This window comes from Argopecten irradians, chromosome 12 (assembly GCF_041381155.1).
Source record: "Argopecten irradians isolate NY chromosome 12, Ai_NY, whole genome shotgun sequence".
NCBI classification, from domain to species: Eukaryota; Metazoa; Mollusca; class Bivalvia; order Pectinida; family Pectinidae; genus Argopecten; species Argopecten irradians.
In genome coordinates, this window is record NC_091145.1 from 28,154,129 (window position 1) to 28,175,594 (window position 21,466).

The 21,466-nt window shown below is 33.6% G+C and overlaps 1 protein-coding gene across 2 annotated transcripts; it reads right to left on the reverse strand.

The window, feature by feature from the left end:
* Nucleotides 1-3,794: 3,794 nt before the first annotated feature.
* On the reverse strand, nucleotides 3,795-18,260 carry LOC138336783 (uncharacterized). Of its 2 annotated transcripts, none has more exons than XM_069286348.1 (11): nucleotides 17,940-18,260; nucleotides 14,847-14,891; nucleotides 13,203-13,354; nucleotides 12,106-12,340; nucleotides 11,036-11,185; nucleotides 10,661-10,738; nucleotides 8,894-10,110; nucleotides 7,619-7,817; nucleotides 7,153-7,226; nucleotides 6,668-6,913; nucleotides 3,795-6,475 (listed from the first exon to the last, which is right to left on the reverse strand). In XM_069286348.1, the coding sequence occupies exons 1-11, from the start codon at nucleotides 17,995-17,997 to the stop codon at nucleotides 6,215-6,217; spliced, it is 2,715 nt and encodes a 904-aa protein (XP_069142449.1). In that variant the 5' UTR covers nucleotides 17,998-18,260; the 3' UTR covers nucleotides 3,795-6,214. The 2 variants fall into 2 exon arrangements, with proteins under 2 accessions (XP_069142449.1, XP_069142450.1); XM_069286349.1 differs by having other exon boundaries at nucleotides 12,115-12,340; nucleotides 17,940-18,259.
* Between the last annotated feature and the right edge of the window lie 3,206 nt (nucleotides 18,261-21,466).

The following is a 21,466-nucleotide window of genomic DNA, read 5'->3' on the forward strand; positions in this document are numbered from 1 at the left end:
TACCATCATTGAAAAATTTTGAAAACAAATCTTACTATTATTTAGAATAGAAATATCTAAAATGATAATTTGCTCCCCGAATAATTCCATGTCACTAGGCCCTATATGGAATGCGGTACTGATTGCGTGGAAAACAAAAGCAAAGCAAATTATTGTATAATTATTATGCATTTTGTGTTACTAAGACATATATAAGATATATGCTCGATTAAACTTCAATGTTTGTCCTAACAATGAATATTCCTTATGATCAGTCGGCGGTGGTGCATCTTAAATAGAAACTTAGTATGTTTGAAACGATATGATGGGTTTAAAATGTAAATAATTAATTTTTCTTTGTTTTCATACTAATTCCGACTTTCTTATTGGCATATTCTTTTTCTTCCTACCTCTTTGAGGAAAAGTATCCGAGAATAGAGCGAAATTTCTACGTAATCATGACGTCACAATATATAGAGACATCGACATTGAGTATTAATTTGGAAAAATAATCCACCAGAAAACAATGGAATCGTATGTGTTCTATTCATCAAGTACCCGAAATATTAATTATAAGCATTGATGTCACTATTTTTAACTTCATTGGATTATGAAATACATTTTGCTTGCAAACTTTTGTGAGAATCCGCGTAATATAAATTGATCAGGTGTGAACATATATGATTGGTTTAAGTTGTATACATGTTATATACGTTTTTTTTAAAATGAAAAAAAAATGTTTGAAAAGATATGGTCAGTTTTAGTTCTGAATAATATTATTTCGAAACTGAATATGTTTGATATAGACATAGCCGGTTTCAATTGTACATGTTATCATCATTATCAAGAAACTGAACATATTTGCAAGATATGATTAATTTTATTCGTATAATTTATTTGCTGACCAAAACGCTGAAAAGACATGATCGGTTTTATTTGTAAATATTATTATCAAGAAACTGAACATGTTTGAAAAGATATGGTCGGTTTAATTTGTAAATATTATTATCAAGAAACTGAACATGTTTGAAAAGATATGGTCGGTTTAATTTGTAAACATTATTACTAAGAAATTGATTATGTTTGAAAAGATATAGCCGGTTTCATTTTTAGAATATTATTATTAAGAAATGAACATTTTAAAGTATGATTATTATATTATATTAAGAAACTGAACATATGTTTAAAGATATGATTATTGTATTCGCTGACTAAAACAGTGAACATGTTGAAAATATATGATCGGTTTGAGTTGTAAATATTAGTATTGAGAAACTGAACATGTTTGAAAAGATATGATAGGTTTTAGTTGTAAATATTAATATTGAAGAAACTGAACATGTTTGAAAAGATATGATCGGTTTTAGTTGTAAAATTAGTATTGAGAAACTGAACATGTTTGAAAAGATATGATCGGTTTTAGTTGTAAATATTATATTGAGAAACTGAACATGTTTGAAAAGATATGATCGGTTTTAGTTGTAAAATATTAGTATTAAAAAACTGAACATGTTTGAAAAGATATGATCGGTTTTAGTTGTAAATATTAGTATTGAAGAAACTGAACATGTTTGAAAAGATATGATCGGTTTTTAGTATGTAGAAAAATAGAATATGGTTTTAGTTATTGTAGAAACTGAACATGTTTGAAAAGATATGATCGGTTTTAGTTGTAAATATAGTATTGAGAAACTGAACATGTTTGAAAAGATATGATCGGTTTTAGTTGTAAATATTAGTATTGAGAAACTGAACATGTTTGAAAAGATATGATCGGTTTTAGTTGTAAATATTAGTATTGAGAAACTGAACATGTTTGAAAAGATATGATCGGTTTGAGTTGTAAATATTAGTATTGAGAAACTGAACATGTTTGAGAAGATATGATCGGTTTGAGTTGTAAATATTAGTATTGAGAAACTGAACATGTTTGAAAAGATATGATCGGTTTTAGTTGTAAATATTAGTATTTGAGAACTGAACATGTTTGAAAAGATATGATCGGTTTTGAAGTTGTAAATATTAGTATTGAGAAACTGAACATGTTTGAAAAGATATGATCGGTTTTAGTTGTAAATATTAGTATTGAGAAACTGAACATGTTTGAAAAGATATGATCGGTTTGAGTTGTAAATATTAGTATTGAGAAACTGAACATGTTTGAAAAGATATGATCGGTTGAGTTGTAAATATTAGTATTAAGAAACTGAACATGTTTGAAAAGATATGATCGGTTTTAGTTGTAAATATTAGTATTGAGAAACTGAACATGTTTGAAAAGATATGATCGGTTTTAGTTGTAAATATTAGTATTGAGAAACTGAACATGTTTGAAAAGATATATGATCGGTTTTAGTTGTAAATATTAGTGTAAGAAAACTGAACATGTTTGAAAAGATATGATCGGTTTTAGTTGTAAATATTAGTATTAAGAAACTGAACATGTTTGAAAAGATATGATCGGTTTTAGTTGTAAATATTAGTATTAAGAAACTGAACATGTTTGAAAAGATATATCGGTTTAGTTGTAATATTAGTTTAAGAAACTGAAATGTTTGAAAAGATATGATCGGTTTTAGTTATAAATATGTATTAAGAAACTGAACATGTTTGAAAAGATATGATCGGTTTTAGTTGTAAATATTAGTATTAAGAAACTGAACATGTTTGAAAAGATATGATCGGTTTTAGTTGTAAATATTAGTATTAAGAAACTGAACATGTTTGAAAAGATATGATCGGTTTTAGTTGTAAATATTAGTATTAAGAAACTGAACATGTTTGAAAAGATATGATCGGTTTTAGTTGTAAATATTAGTATTAAGAAACTGAACATGTTTGAAAAGATATGATCGGTTTTATTGTAAATATTAGTATTAAGAAACTGAACATGTTTGAAAAGATATGATCGGTTTTAGTTGTAAATTTAGTATTAAGAAACTGAACATGTTTGAAAAGATATGATCGGTTTTAGTTGTAAATATTAGTATTAAGAAACTGAACATGTTTGAAAAGATATGATCGGTTTTAGTTGTAAATATTAGTATTAAGAAACTGAACATGTTTGAAAAGATATGATCGGTTTCAGTTATAAATATTAGTATTAAGAAACTGAACATGTTTGAAAAGATATGATCGGTTTTAGTTGTAAATATTAGTATTAAGAAACTGAACATGTTTGAAAAGATATGATCGGTTTTAGTTTTAAATATTAGTGTAAGAAACTGAACATGTTTGAAAAGATATGATCGGTTTTAGTTGTAAATATTAGTATTAAGAAACTGAACATGTTTGAAAAGATATGGTCGGTTTTAGTTGTAAATATAAGTATTAAGAAACTGAACATGTTTGAAAAGATATGATCGGTTTTAGTTGTAAATATTAGTATTAAGAAACTGAACATGTTTGAAAAGATATGATCGGTTTTAGTTGTAAATGGTTTTGTTAAAAGAACCTGATCAAACATGTTCGAAAAGATTAATTGGTGTAAATTGTAAGTAACATTGTGAAAGATGCTTTACCGCCAACGAATGAAAATTGTTTTTAATATATCAAAACGGAAGGAGACAAATAAGTACACTTCATTTTTCTTCCTTTACTCAAGATACTTACTGTACAATATTACCATCATTGAAAAGTTTGAAATTCGTATTATTATTCAGAATGAAAGTATTTAAAATAATAAACTGTATCCTGTAAACAGTACATGGCACTATGCCCTATATGAAATGAGGTAATGTTTCCACAGATAACAAAAGCAAAGCAAATATTTTTTTTATGATTTTTGTTTATTAAGAAATATAAATATACACAGTTTAATTTTATTATTTGTCCAAATGATGAATATTGTTTAATCTTCGACGGTGGAACATATGTAATAGAAACAGGACATGTTTGAAAAGATATGATCAGGTTAAGTTGTAAATATTATTATTAAGAAACTGAACATGTTTGAGAAGATATAATCCGTTTAAGTTGTAAATGTAAATGATTAAGAAACTGTTCATATTTGAAAGATATGATTAGTTTTATTCGTACAATATATTTGCTGACTAAGACGCTGAACATGTTTGAAAAGATATGATCGTTTTTAGTTACAAATATTTCTATTGAGAATAAATGTTGGTTGTATGTGTATTATAAGGAATAATAAAAGATATTTAAAACAAAATTTAGTTTTTGTATTTTCCATTTTTATTTCGTAGATGTATTTGGCATGATCTAAAGAGTTACAATATATGAGGTGACTTTACTTTACGGTCACATTATACTGACAACGGACAAACCAATCGTCCCACTTCCTTGACCAGGAACAAAAACTACCACATTTATAGACTATTCTAAGCAAACCCAGAACCGAGACCCATCCTCACAGGGATGAACCCCCAACAGAAGGCCAAAAGTGAGGCGGTGCTAAGGGAAACGTTACATAGAATGTAGCCAGTTAGAAAGGAGAGAAACGATAGATTGTTTCTATAGAAGAAAGTATGCAGATAGAAGTAGAATGACCTTTTAAAAGGGTATCACAATAATCTAACTTTGTTTGTACAGCTTCTTATCTGCAATTAAGAGCTTGGAATATCAGCTGTTGTAAAGATAGGTCTACATAACACAATACGGTTTTGAAAGGTTTAAAGAGTAGTATTTACTGTCGACTGAAAAGTTTTTAGTATCATTATGTATTGGTGTAAATTATCTGATACTTTTAACAAAATAACTTGAGGACAACAAAGGTAATATCTAACAATTGTTTTATTAATATGATTAAACGTCCAACGTTTTATTACATTTGCGGACGAGCTGATACAATGATCACCACCATACATTTGGAATTGGATGAGTAAATATTTTTATGATCAATATCTATATCTTTCAAGCATACTAAGAAAACGATACATAATGTAGTTTAATAATATATAGCTATGTACAAGAACCGGATTTCTATTGATTTTAATCCGAGTTATTTCCCTTTGTTTCACCTTGTCAGTACTGATCAAAGAAGCGAAACAAAGGGACGTAACTCTGACAGACCTGAATGATCATAACCAAATATACTGGCCTTACTTATTTGGACAAGGTAGACATATACTGTAGTTTTAAGGAATGTTTAAAATTCTTTAGCACAACCATGGATAAATTAATATACAAATAAATAATTAATCACAGGTAAATATTGATCAACTATAATATCAATCCCGACAAATTACTTTCTTTCTATAAATTTTGTATACACCGAATGACATATATAATTAATTTATTATATAACAGGTAACGACTCTGGTATTTATTCTTAAATATGATCCACCGCTAACAAACGGTATTTGTTCTCTATCAATAACAGGAGCAGACGTATTAGTATTTTTTCAGTTACAAAAGTTACTTACTTTACTTAAATAAAAATATTAAAATTAATTTATTGCATCCCGAAAAAAATCCGTTGCACTATATCTTGTATGGAATAAAGTACTGATTGCGCATGCACCAAAAGCAAAAGAAATCGTTTTATATTATTGTTAGTGTTAACTAGATATACATATATGTAAACGATTAAACACGAATTATTATTCAAATGATGAGTATCGTTTATGCTCTGTCGGCGGTGGAGCATCTTTAAGCATTATTCTCAAATAAAAATATTCTTCATTCTTCATAGAATGACATTCTTCATAGACGCGAAGCGGCATAATTCATTTAGTCTATGCAAAACTAACGACTGTAACAGATGCAATTACATTATTGAAATAAAAATTTAGTAAAGAGTTAAAAACGTCGATCACAAACAACTTTTTAGTGGTCGGTTGTATATGACGTCATTAAAATATGTATTATATTTAAGTCTATCATTGGATATGTAAAGTCATTTAAAGTCATTATGATTGAATTGAAGCAGCATTAGTGATGTAGTTTTCCTTTAAAGATTATGTAGAGAGCGACGCTTTAAAGCCATACAACCAACCACATATAACGACATTGATAGTAACAATTGGAATATCGAGGATGGCATTGTTTTAGTTCCATGATCAAATCTTAAAGAATACTAGACACATCAGAGTATACAGAGTAAGGCTAAATGAATAACTGAAATATGATTCTCACATTGATATTAAATAATACAACAAACAACAAATTACAAATATATGCAAATATCCATAGAAGAGCGCTCTCCGTTCTACATAACATTACCAATGATACCTAACAGACGATATGTAGTTTAACAATACGATAGATATGATTGTCACAAACGTGTGTCATATTCCTTATCTGCCAGTCCGTCAGACATTCCCTCTCCAAGGGGGACAACCCAAGTATCCACCCCAGGATAACTTCCCTTACTACTTCGACTGCCTCCTGTTAAAGATGCGCGGCTGCTGCTGCTTCCTTCTCCGCTGGTTTCTGTCATTGGCTCCTCACCGCGGAGTATGTCCACGTCAGGGATAGGGTTGGTCATGTGACTCACGTGCCGGTTTTCTGTCTTCGTCAATAAGGAGCGCTCCAACTTAAAAAATGTATATACGTGTATTATTATACGTTATCAAGCATAAGACAATAGTCTATGAAGTCCATACGGATTTTAATGAATGATCAAAGATGTTTGCAAGGTTTGGTACAGGTATATAACACAAAAAATGAATTTGTTATTGGATTATGAGGCCTAAGATATCCATGAAAAATTACAGAGAATGCATACTTGTTTAGCATAACGTATTCCGGATGGGCAGTACCACATCCCTGTTCTCGCCTTATTCCGAAGATAAACAACAGCAACTACACCAGTAAACGCCACGAAGCTTGATAGAATGATCACTGCCAGGAACAGGCCGAAGTGTTGTGCGAAGATTGACGTCCGTCCGGTCACGTCCTTGGGTCTTATTGTATCTGTAGCTCCACTTTCAGGTACAGAAAACTCGGTCAGCGTTGCTCCATAGAATCTAAGCTAAGAACAAAAACTTTTATTTCAGATTCTTCATTTTGTCTATGATTCCGACTTTGTTTTTCTCGTTTTTATATTAAAAAGCTACGAATATTGTTAAGAAGTTAACTCATGATACCACTGACGCGAGCTCAATTTAAATTTTAATTGAGATGATAAAAGAAATCTGGATCTTATACCTAGAGCATCACATGTTTTTTGTTAGACTTATCTTGTATCATGATAAAATAAACACAACTTACGTCTTGTCCCAAAGATAGCCTCACTTCCCTTCTCTGTAAAAGGTACTCGAGGTAACGACTCTGAACAAATCCACCTACACAAATATCAGAAATAGTAATGTCGTGATAATATAGGATCCTGAAAATCCGGTGGTCCTAGATATAGGGAGAAACGACTGTCATATTACAAGCATCTTCATTAGAGCGTTATATCAAATAAACTACTTTTTAAGTTAGAAGAAAATTATGGATACAGCAAGAACAAATGTGGAAGACAAATAATAATGAAGTCAAAGAGAAAAATACAATCTTACACGATCCGTCATGTGGACAGGGATATCTCATCCCGAGCGAAAGATTGTGGCTAGTCAACCCAGGCTTTCGCTCGGGTTGAAATATCCCTGTCAAAATGACAGGCCAGATTATTTTAGTATTCTGCTTTTCGCATTATATTGGATAATCTCTATGCATTCTTGTAACAACGTACCTAATGGATGTTTGACCTCTAGCAAAAGAACAACGATGTTGCCCATTGATGATGTGTTCCGGATGTAAACATCTGATGACAGGAAGTGGGTGCTATTTCGATGAGAATCTCTTATATCACGTCGAAAACGTCGTCCATAGAACCGAGTTAGCATTCTTGCAAACGCTGTTTTGACAGATGCCCGAAAATTTTGCTCACCCTGTAAAATCCAAACATATTTCCGTATAACGGTGTATTTTTCACCAGTGTCTAATTTTTGCTATTTTCGTCAGAACATAGCTTGGCGAAAATTGAACTGGCGAATATCAAATAAGTAGGAGTAAGTTCACATTAACTGATAACGGGTATTCCATCATAATTATTTGATAATACCGAACAAAATTAAAAGAAAAAAATCTCTGTTAAAAGAACTCATGAAGATATTTCCCAACAACAACGTTGCTTAATTTATTTGGCTACAAAAAAAATAAGCGTTGCCATTTTTGGTTGACGCTGCAGATGACGTCAACTTCGGGTCACGTGCGGAGCTTCCAAGGGGTTATTTTCCTGGGTTTATTTCCCTCGGGGGTTATTTCCCTGGGGTTATTGCCTTCGGGGTTATTTCCCTGGGGGTTATTTCCCTCGCCTTCCATTTCCGGGGAAACATCTAACTTATTCAATGTCATGTGATTAAGTTTAATCCAATCAGAACATTCTAAATGAAAGTGAGGTATAATAATATCAATTTCTATCATATCATATGTCTCTACTACGATAAATAAAAATTATAAATCGCCCTTGAAACAAATTAGATTTACAGTATATTAGCTACTGTGTTCAGAGTTTAGAACGGTGAGTATTGTTTATCGCAAGAATCAAATAGCAGGAAATAAGCAAATGGCACGTGTTAATCTAAAGCCTCGCCATCACCCAAATTTGAAATTTTCAGATAATCTACGCCAGATAGGGGTTGATTTTCATTCACCTGGCAAAGAATTATATCGTTTTCCTTGTGCGCGTCGCGCATAAAGATGCATATGTTAATATATGATGTATCCAGTCATACATACATCCACACATCGCAACGCAATGCACATACATGAGGCTGTTCTTAAATGACACTAGCTCTTCATATGACGTTAATCTATATAACCGAACTAATCATGTTGTTTGTTCTTGTGATTGACTTCTTCAACACAAAATCGGTTTCAACAATGTGTCGCTGTGTACTGCATGTATTTTATATATCATCACAGATAAACTATTTAAGCGTATACAGTGTATATAGAATCATACCTGTTTATCTTCTATAGCCTCATAAAGGTTGAAGACAATCTGAATGCACTTGGTGCAGCTCTCGCCAGTGGTATCAGAAGATGGAAACGTCACAGTAGCCATCTTGGAGGGCAATACATTATGAGTGGCTGATGGTAATAGCTCAGGACGCGTAGATTGTGGTAAACTATCGATAGACTGTGGTAAATCCGTTGATGTTGTCGTTTGGTTTAAAAGGGGTGTTTGCAACCGAGTTGAATTGATCGTGAAGAATGATGCAGACGCAGATGAAGGTCTGATTTGCAGACTACTGACAGACTGTTCTACTCTCAACGTTGGCAATGCAAGAAGGGACGATGACGTGGAAATCATATTGTGAATAGTTGAAGTAGCCATAGGTTGTCCAATATTTGATACAGATTGAAGAATAATCTGAGAAGACGATGACGTTGAGGCAACACTTTGTATCGGTTGCGATATTGTTGAATGGGATGGAATGTCTCGTTGACTTTCAAGATGCATGGAAGTAGTAACAGATAAAGAATATGTGTTTGCCATATCCCCAGTAGCTACCAAAGAAGGCTCAAGACAAGTACTACAAGAGGTTGTATATTGTCTACTGGTTGATGCCAACACATTCCGAGGCGATTCAGGATTCTTTGGGTCAAGCCCTATATAAATGTTAGTATTTGAATTGTCATCGGCTTTATCAATAGACGCTGTTGGCAAAATATAAGCATCAGCAGATGTTCTAGTAATGTATTCGGCCATCCATTTTGTTGTCGTTGATACCGTTACATAGTCACTGACATAGTCCTTTGTGGCGAAAGGCATTTGACCACCAGTCGGAAAGACGGGTGGTGTTTTTGACATTTGATCGCTGTTCAAAGACTCTGGAAAAGCAGTTGGCAGAGATGCGCCAACACTGGAATAATTTACCAACAAGACGGAACTATGAATTGGTGATTTTCCAACCAATGAAGTGGTTGCATGTGTGTCTGTTGGCATCACATTTCCTTCTAACATCTCTCGTTTTGTATCTGTTTCCTTAGAAAGTGACCTACTGTCAGGCCCATCCTCATTATTTCCTCCTAGATGTGTTTGAGCTGCTACAACTGGCTGACCGGATGTAAGACTGACAGGCGGTCTCGTTCTATCTCGTAACACCGAGAAGTAAAACGTGATCGGCGTTCGTGTTGCGTAAGTAGTTGTGGGTTGCGGCAAGGATGAGAATTGTTCTGTGAATAATAGATATATTCTTTTATCAGTATAATTAGTATATAACAGTAAAGCTTAATATGTGCATTTGGGAAAAAAATGCCAAGCTCACCAAAATATATATTAAATTCACACTCAGACTGATTAGCAGTTCCTATCTATCGTCAATTTTAACCACAGTTTTAACTCATCTTTGGTCATTCTATTACAAGCGTACATTTCGTTATATCGGGATGAAATCATTTCATTCGGGCTTTGAAAACGAATACATCATTAAAATCGATCGTGAAAAATGTAAATCTAACAAATAAAGAACAAACCGTTGACATATCGTTTCATGTAAGTAATAAAATCGTAATTTATGTGGGTTTATCGTAAAGTGATAATCAAAAGTTCCAATGATAGCCCATGGACGTAGTTATATCATCTGATCTAAGCTTTCCAGAACATGGAAAATTGCATATTGGAATAATAAATTGTCATTTACTAAAAACGATAGCATATCAGTTATAGAAGATTATGGTTGGTGGTTCACAATTATTCACAATGTTCAAGAAATCTAGATCCTACCTGAGCTGCAGAGGTAGCTAGAGGCGACACATTCACCATTTGGACATCTGGTGTGGCTTTCAGGACAGGCCATGTCATCTGAAACGTGATCTTACACTTCAGTGAATATTCTTCCATAACCAGGACACTTGTATTTAAAACTGATGTTTTTAAAATCTACACACAAATAAATAAAGCTGTACTGTAACACACGCTTACAACGAATTCACGGTTGTAACGTAGTACTCGTCATCCCCCGCCAAAATTCCTGTAAGATGTAAATAGTATTTGTATAACAAACTATGCTTATAACGGGGTGATTTCATTCGTCACCAGAGGTTCGTTGCAACCGTGTTTTACTGTACATGATTTAGAGATATATTTAGTATTATTTACCTAAAGTTGACACATCCCTGATTTGTCTGAGGTCAAGAAGAACACCATTGGCTGTGCTGTCACCCGCAATCGGACGAAGAGGTATGTCGCTTTTCTCAGTGGCTAATTCCCCCGTTTTCACTGTGTAGGGAGATATATCGCTTTGTGGTCCTAAAAGACACATGGTTTGACTTAGATTGTTAATATAATTTCAATAGCTGAAGCTGTCTAGAACAGCGTCCTATGTGTGCGAAATACACTGGGTTCATTTTCGCTTGTTCTCTTTGTTCTAAGATGTTACAGTTATTTTAAAGTGCATTCTCACTGAAAATATGCTGTTGATAATATTTAGCTAAGATATCTTAACTAGTAATATTAAATAATAATTACAGTGGACTAATCAGGACATTCACGTACCCAGTCCAAACTGTCCGGATTGCGAGGTTTCCTGTCAGCCAGATTTTGTTTACTTAGTTACCTTAGTTACAGTATAATCGTGTTTGTTCCTTGACATTTTTTGTCCGGATTGTGAGGTTTCCTTACTTTCGACATCCGGATTACCGACTGTCCACTGTATTTAGTTACTAATTTCAGAAACATATATACATAGAGATTGGAAAAACTCCTTCTTTGTCTTTGTTGACAGGCAGCGGGACCTCCGGTTAATAGACATTTTCCCTTGGCTAACTACTTTCAAGTGTATTCTTTTAAACATGATATTTTTGCATCAACACAAAGTTTGAAACATTATATCATGGTTTGATGTAATCAGTTTTTTCCAATTGATGTTATTTATTATGTTTTTGAAAGCATGAAAATTGGCAATTTTACCTGGTTTTTCGAAAATCAGACATTCAAAACCGGAAGTGCATTTTGTTTTATTGATATATAAGTAATAACATTATTTTTTCTTTCCAAAATCGTCCTCAATCCATCTGAAAATTACTGAACTTTTATAACATTTCAAAGTTAATCTGCTGTATTTAACTATTTAAAAGTTTATCTAAAAATCCCTAAGCACATACAGAGGTACATCTGCCGATCGTAAAAATGGCGGAGTTGCCAATCTCTGTATATATATTTCAGCTTACCTCGCTTACCTTCCCCACAGTATCCCACGCTGCATCTGTCAGTTGGGCGGAGCCAATATACGAAGAAGTTACCACAGTTATGAACAAAAGCCGTTTCCTTGACGACACAGCACTGCCATATGTCTAATACCGGATGTGAGCCACAGACGAATCCGGACACCGTATGACCTGGCTGGGGTAAATCTTCACCCCGGATATCCAACCACATAGCAACAAGGCATCCACACACGTGATTCTGTAAAATAATATCACCGCAAGGAATCAATTACGCAATTCTATAAAATCATCACTATCATATGACCACCAAAAATTTTTTTTTTAAATCTAATAAAATTATAATGGTCACCATAAAATAATTGCGTTGCGTTTGACATACATTCTTATATGGATTTTAAAAAATCAAATTCTGCTCATTCTCGGTGGTCATGTTTAGAAGATCCTGCCCAGAATCTATCATCTTTTTTTAATTGACTTGAATAAAGTTTTTTGTTCTTGAGCTCAATATTTACAGTATTTTCAACTTAACTCTAACAATATCATCTTACCAATGACATTCCACGTGACGTCAGTTTTCGTTATGAGATAATAACATATTCAACGACAATGCTCGTTACCACAAGAATAACTCATTGGAATTTAAAGACATAACGAAATGTGCTGTTGATGTTTTATAATTGACTGTAAAACTCAAGCATATACATTGATACTCCAGGAGTTTCTTACACTGCCGGACTACAGAAATGTATCTCATATTATAACTGAAGGCAGTTCAGGAGAAACACTGACCGATTATATTCATGCAGAAATTTCCTTTTACATATTAGAGGGTGAGTTCAAAGCAACAGTCAACCACAGTATACCATTATTCGATTCTTTTTGTGTGTATCAAGGGGATCTCTGCAGGCCTGTGATTGGTTACTTTTTTTTCTCCTTAACTGCATTCAGTTTCCATATGACAGTAATAATAAGCCATTGAATATCGAGGTGATTTATTACAATCATTTGTCATTTATATAGAGTTTCATTTCGTAATATGTGTAAAGAACTACTTAGATTTCAGGAAAATAAAATTCTCAATCTTTTGAGCATGACTTTACTTTGACACATGTTGTTGGAAGAGATGAAGAATGTCCCTCTGTTGTCATCAAACGGTACCAGCCTTCTCTGATTTGAGAGTCACAGTTATCTCCCCTTCTGCTTCCAATTTCTCGCCAGGGGTCATTCAAAACAGTATGATTCTTACAGATTTCTATGGATAGACAATAATTAGATAATTTGATAAGTAAACCACATATATATATAACACACTCTTTTAAAACAAAACAAAAGCTCATTGAGGATGTTAAACATTAAGTTAGGTAGCTTGTCCACTTCAGTAGTTCTAAATACAATGGGCGTAGGAAGCAGGGGGGGGGGGCAGGGGGGGCAACTGCCCCCCGTTCCCCAGGACGGGGGGGCAAACATGTCTTTTTGCCCCCCCCCCCCCCATTTTCGCCGACTGAAATTTTCTAAAAATGCTTATTTGAAAGAAAAAAGGGTCCTCCTACACATTTTTCGTACTTCATTCTAGAAAATTTTCCGCTGCGCGGCGCATTTCCTAAAACGTTCAAGCACATAATGTCAAACCTTAAATAGTGAAAATTCAATACACACAAACTAGACTAAAAATGTCCATCAAGGGATTCTATGTACTATTTAAAAAATGTCTCTTAAAAGATCAATTTGTTTATATGTCTTAGCGAGAAAATTAATTCATTTTTTATGTTACACAACAATGTGCCGATGGTGTGAAGCCGGTATATTCAGATCGAGTAGGGTTGCATAATGTTATGACGACACAATTATCATTTCTAAATGCAGGTAGCTTTAAATCGAAAAATTACCATGTTAAGAACGCTTTATAATCATTAAACTTTATCGGAAAACTCATCTCAGCCATTCTAAATCGTAATTTTTTTCCCGGGGGAGACCCCCGGACCCCCCTAACACCAAATTCTCACGCCTTTGGGCGCTCGCAAATTCATCAAAATGCATCGTAAAACTCATCTAAGCCATTCTAAATCGTAATTTTTTTCCCGGGGGAGACCCCCGGACCCCCCCCCCCCCCACCAAATTCTCATACAGGAGACCCCCCCAAACACCAAAATCTCGCGCTGTCGGGCGATCGCAAAATCATCAAAATACATAAAACTCATCCCGGGGGTCACCCTCAGACCCCTAATAAAACACCAAAATCTCGCGCCTTCGACGCTCACACGCTAATTCGGCCAATTTGCGTATTCGTTAATTTCCTTTTAGCGACCCCACTGTCTATAAATGTGTACAAGGATTAAATTTAGTGATATATGAAAAATGTACATAAAGCATATATTATATGGTTGGGAGTTGAATTAATCTCCTCCTGTAGGTGTGGCGGGGGGGGGGGGGTTACAAAATATTGAGGACCTTTGCCCCCCCCCATGAAGTTTCATCTTCCTACGCCACTGATAAATTATATATAATTTTTACACTTGATATTATTTTGTTCGCTCAAATTACTTCCACGTACGATATTGAAAGTTAATCGATTTGAATGGTATGTCGTCTGTTAGAATATTTAAAACAACAACTCTAACAAAATCTTAAATGTATAAATTTCTTGATAGAAAACAGATGTTCAAATAACTTTTATATTTTTACAGGAAAATGAAATTGCACTGTTGTAACATGGAGCATAATAAAGATATTAAACGTGGTCTTACCAGTGCTGGTCATTTTTAGAATCTGCTCGTGCAATCGGAACGACTCTAAAATGTCAACATAAATGCATTATACTAGGCTACGAGGCAGACAAGTGAAATCGGGAAAATAAACAAAACTACGTGTAAATGAAAAATAAATCCTACCTATTTTAAAGCAAAACGATGGAACACAGGTTTATTAATTACACTGCATTATGATCTCTCCTAGACAAGACGGATTCTCACATTACGCATCAACAAGATGGGAGAATATTACTTATAATATGAAATCAAACTAATGATTTATCACCGACTGATTTAATGAGAAACAGAAGAAACATTTAGGAAGTTTTAACACTTCCAGGTTTTTCCATCCTTGTAAAACCGTTTTAAATATGCAACCACTATTAGAGAACAACAAGACTTTAGTAAAACTTCAATATGCAGTTCAAAAATGATAAAAAGAAGAAATGATATAATGTGAAGTCTGATCACAATCATTAAGTAGAAGTGCATTACATAATATATATTCCATATTTTGCGTGCAGACTCGTATATAAAACTCGCACTGATTAACAAAAATTAGGAAAACACTTTTTTAGTTATTTAAATCATATATAAGTTATTTGTACCGTAATTTCCACACTCGCAAATCAAGAATATATTTTAATATTGTAATTACTGCCAAAAATTACTTACAAAAATAACACTTTGAGAATACTTACAATGCATAGGCTTTAATTTTACAATTACAAATAAGAGCTGAAAATTATTTTTAGAAGTACATTCACTGCTAAAAATCATTATATTTACATATGGTCGGTCCATGAAGCCAAGATATGGTCCAAACTTTCATTTCACATTTTTAACATTATTATTTATATTAATAGTAACTGTAAAGTGATTTCTTTAGGTATGTTTCAATTTAAACATACACCAGGCATACAAAAACAATGATTTGACAGAGGTTAGAATATGTGTCGTTACTAATGCTTATTATTGCATGCTTGTCTGTCCATCTGAATTATTTTTAAAGCTTAATTTATCAAACCTGATGGTTTTTATTAGATTACTGACGAAACATGTCAAAATTAGGCTAGTTATGGCACATATAGCTTATCATAGGTCGTTTGATAAGGAAAATTATTTTGGACAAAAGAGTCTTGTTTCCGCCCATCATAACATGTGTTTATAAATAAACTTAATCTAAAAGGATAGACATATTTAAACAAACGTATTTTAAGATGCCAATCATTAGTTAGGGATTTGATCCAATATAGGCGAAGCCTTAATGTATTGTTTGAAGTGCGTTACAGAGCGGATGGGCTGGTCGACCTTCTGTGTACGGGAAATCGATCATTACGGGGGAGTGATGGTGTTATTTCTGTTTTAAGATTTAGAGGAAGTAACTTCTGTCCATTACAATTGTTTTCTATATATGTCACAAAAGGCAAACCAAGAGGAGGCCACTTACATGTATATATATTATAGCTGCCCACGCGATTATTAACCGAGAATCTCCGATTATGGTACACATATAGTAACACGCGTACGGGCTTATGAATTTACTTCAGATATTCAATTAATGCAAGCAAGATCTCCCAGTTTTGCCTCTTTGTCTGATATTTTGGTTTTAGTGCTATTTTGGTGATGTTCAAATCAAGTTATTTGTAACAACCCGTTATAATTCTGTACGCTAGGCAAATAATTTGTTTACATATTGTAATTGTTTTAAAGTATAAACCCTTTCATTGTGGATATGTAGATATACACTCAGGTGAAACGCAATTGTAAATTAAAAGTAAATTGTTTCTATTATGCATTTTTATTGAACTGAAATGCTAAAATAAGAAAGGATAAAAAATTATTTAAATGTAGCTGCTATTTGTTTTTACTTCTGTTTGTTTTCCTAGCCGTCAACCTTGGTCAAATATATTAGGCAATCGATCCTGCTGTGGCAGACGTTAACCGGGATACTTGGAGAAAAAACCACAGACCTACTTCTAGAACAGCCATGACAGATACAGTACGTACCACGTCGGCATCAAGGTTACAGGTGAAGAACGAGATAATTGGTCGAAAATCAGACATTTTGCGATCAATAGGGAGAGAAAAAGTGAAAAAGAAATCTCAGAAAATTTATCATCTTAGTCGCTGTATTAAAAGGCACTTCAATGTCATTGTCACCGCGACCCTTAAATGGACGGTAAGTGATAAAATATTAGTCACCCTAACCATTGACCCTCGCTGCCACTTGTTATCCTGTTTTGGATAAAATTATGGGAGACAATGTGGTTTATATAAATTATGTATACGTTACACTACTCGTTGTGTCAATATTTGTGTCGTAACATTTAAACACGCGAAAAAAATACCACACCTATTACATCATTATACTGTTACATCCCTACCGTATTCATCATAACGGTACTGTTACATTACTACCGTAATTCCCATAACAAGTCAATGTCCAAACGAATTGACCTCCCATTGCTGTCGTATTTTTTGTAAAAACAAGATAGAAAAAAATAACATTGCTTTCACAATCTGCTTCTAACCCCACTCAGACCCTCAACTCCAAAACCCACCCTCATCCTAACCCCACTTAAAATTGTAGATTTCGCAATAAAAACAAACTTGTCTTGTAGTAGTTTAAAGTGTAGAAGTATTAATTAAACAGTCTCCTCTCCTGGACGAAAACTGCCATAGTTTCTAAACAATTCACCACATAAATAAAGTGACGAAATATGTTATTAAGATAAATACACTTATTATAATTTCATTGTGATAACGAATGCGATAATAACTATCTAGTTTTGACCATGTCCATATTGTTCACAATTTTTCACATATAAATAACATATAATGTGTACCAGAGTTGTAACTTATGGTTAAATCAACACGTGGTCCACTTAGGATTTCCTTGCTATAATTTTTTATCATCCTAACATAATCATATCAAAAGTTTAATATTCATAAAAAAACTTTTTTAATTTTAAGACACGTGCTGCTTCCAGAATTTTCCAAATTTTCCGAATTTCCCTATTTAATAAATTGATTTTTTATATGGATATCAAAGTAAAAGAACTTTTTATTTAAAAAATAAAAACATACCTGCATTAGTTGTAATGGCGGTCCAGGCCAGGTAGAGGACAAGTGTAGCTAATTCCATGGTGATGCTTTGGTCTGCGTTGCCTCACGACTGCTAACAGTGTACAGGCACCGGGGATGAGGTCTCTCATTTCGGGGCGAGGGTTTAAATTCCTCGGTGTCACTCGATAGCCTGTTCATACTGAAAACAAATGATAAACTATTTTTGTCGCATGATGTGTGTGTACGCGACTCCAAATCAAAACACACCGATGAGTAATGACGAATTTTCAGAATTAGGATTTCTGTACTTGAATTGTGTAATATAAAGTAGCACTACATTCATCCGAGTGTAATGTGAAAGTCATAAGTTACTCGTTCCGCTTTGCATTTTTATTACATATGTTGACAATCTAATGGGTTCCGTATATACTACAAACTTTAACACCCTTTCGTCGCTGGACACACCCAGGGAAACCCCACCCTGCCACTCATCTCCACTTTAAAAATCCTACTCCCAAAAATAATAGCGTGATATAATATAATAGTAATACAATTACTGATTTTGTAAACAATATATATTGTCATCCACAGAATTCGTCATAACTTTATCCCAAAAATAGCCGTCTCTCCTTCGTTAATCAACCCCCTCCTCCACTATCACTCCCTCCTCCCTCTAACACCCCCACTACCATTCCTAATGCCATATCACCATTAAGTTACAGGTTAATCTGCTTTGTTTAAATAATTCCCTATTGTTCTGGACAAGGCTGGCTCATTGATTAGTCGGCCAGCGATAGGACAGGGTCTTGTTACGGCGGCTGGCTCACCTTAGAGCCGTGCGGTAGGTCATGTATTTTTGTGACAACTCCCAACCTGGATATGGGCTAGTTTTTGATGGCATGCTGTAAGATATGGCCGTATCCATATTGATGGACATCATTTCGGAAGATTAAAATCTATAAACTAATTTATATAGAAAGAGAGCGCGAAAGAGAAGAGGAAAGATAGAGGAAATCTGGGTAGATATATATATATATGTCTATAAAGTGGTTTTTTGACTCACTAGCATATGGCTAAATTCAGTATTATGTATTAAAAAAGGTATATAATTTCATTAGAGAAAGGTTAAAGACATTTATTCCAAAGCTTCACTTTTCTGGGCCCAGTTTCACAAACATTTTAAGAATTCCTTAATTTAAAATTCTCCATAGGAAAGAATTACAGAATTTAAGGAATGCTCTTAAATTCAAGATGTCTTTTTTGGAAATTTTGCAGTTAAGGAATTCCTTAAAATTAAGGAATGTACGCGGCTCCTGACCATATCTCATCCATATTATCCTAATCTACTTCTAGCCATCATGTACGATGGTCCATAACACACCCTTATCATACTTAGAAATGTAGGGATAATAGACAGGTTTTATCTAGATGTGATTTTGTCATCTGTTTAGACAAATCAAATTTTGACGGGTTTTGATGAATCTAATGGTCTGATATTTCGATAACCTATGGTCTGTGTATTATGTAGTTAAGCGTACTGTATAATTAATTACTATAAGGTAGTACAGGATTACCAAGAAAGAGAACGGATTTTGTTTGAAGATGTGAGTTGTTATGTTCATTTTTTTCATGGCCAGAAATGCCTTCAATATTTTATAACAGACTTGATATTAGGCGTGGACTTTAATTTTATTTACGTTCATGTGTTAATATTTTTGTTCATAATAAACATTGTAATAATTGTTATTTGTTTATTGCCTAAGAAAAATAACAATTTGATAATTTTCTTTCAAAAGGAAGTGTTCTCCTTGCAGAGTCGGGTGAAATGAAAGACCACGGAATTCCGTATAAATGTATTTATAAATTGAAATATGGCTTAACGCGGTAAAATAAAAACCACACTAACAGGAACTTCAGGTTATGTAAAGAGTCATTTAATGTACACGCACATATGTTTTAATCAATCTACAAATTTCATAAACATCACCACCATAAAAGTTTTATGTTTCTCCCATACTTGACAACACCCATATAACCCTTACTGTCGGTACAATAATAAATACCCATACAACAGTTACTGTCGGTACAATAATAAACACCATATAACCCTTACTGTCGGTACAATAATAAACACCCATATAACCCTTACTGTCGGTACAATAATAAACACCATATAACCCTTACTGTCGGTACAATAATAAACACCATATAACACTTACTGTCGGTCGGTACAATAATAAATACCCATATAACCCTTACTGTCGGTACAATAATAAACACCATATAACCCTTACTGTTGGTACAATAATAAACACCCATATAACCCTTACTGTCGGTACAATAATAAACACCCATAAAACCCTTACTGTCGGTACAATAATAAACACCCATATAACCCTTACTGTCGGTACAATAATAAACACCCATATAACCCTTACTGTCGGTACAATAATAAACACCCATATAACCCTTACTGTCGGTACAATAATAAACACCATATAACCCTTACTGTCGGTACAATAATAAACACCCATATAACACTTACTGTCGGTACAATAATAAACACCCATATAACACTTACTGTCGGTACAATAATAAACACCATATAACCCTTACTGTCGGTACAATAATAAACACCCATATAACCCTTACTGTCGGTACAATAATAAACACCATATAACCCTTACTGTCGGTACAATAATAAACACCCATATAACCCTTACTGTCGGTACAATAATAAACACCCATATAACCCTTACTGTCGGTACAATAATAAACACCATATAACCCTTACTGTCGGTACAATAATAAACACCATAATAACCCTTACTGTCGGTACAATAATAAACACCTAAAACCTTACTGTCGGTACAATAATAAACACCATATAACCCTTACTGTCGGTACAATAATAAACACCATATAACCCTTACTGTCGGTACAATAATAAACACCATATAACCCTTACTGTCGGTACAATAATAAACACCATATAACCCTTACTGTCGGTACAATAATAAACACCCATATAACCCTTACTGTCGGTACAATAATAAACACCCATATAAACCCTTACTGTCGGTACAATAATAAACACCATATAACCCTTACTGTCGGTACAATAATAAAACACCATAAAACCCTTACTGTCGGTACAATAATAAACACACCATATAACCCTTACTGTCGGTACAATAATAAACACCCATATAACCCTTACTGTCGGTACAATAATAAACACCATATAACCCTTACTGTCGGTACAATAATAAACACCCATATAACCCTTACTGTCGGTACAATAATAAACACCCATATAACCCTTACTGTCGGTACAATAATAAACACCATATAACCCTTACTGTCGGTACAATAATAAACACCCATAAAACCGTTACTGTCGGTACAATAATAAACACCCATATAACCCTTACTGTCGGTACAATAATAAACATCATATAACACTTACTGTCGGTACAATAATAAACACCCATATAACCCTTACTGTCGGTACAATAATAAACACCCATATAACCCTTACTGTCGGT

What these genes read in the sequence shown, in the direction of transcription:
- LOC138336783 (XM_069286348.1), bottom strand. Translation starts at nt 17,997, where the DNA reads ATGGAATTAGCTACACTTGTCCTCTACCTGGCCTGGACCGCCATTACA. An exon ending in GGCTATCTTTGGGACAAGAC is followed by an intron (nt 6,914 to 7,152) that starts GTAAGTTGTGTT and finishes TTTTGTTCTTAG; the next exon opens with CTTAGATTCTATGGAGCAAC. An exon ending in GAATACGTTATGCTAAACAA is followed by an intron (nt 6,476 to 6,667) that starts GTATGCATTCTC and finishes ACATTTTTTAAG; the next exon opens with TTGGAGCGCTCCTTATTGAC.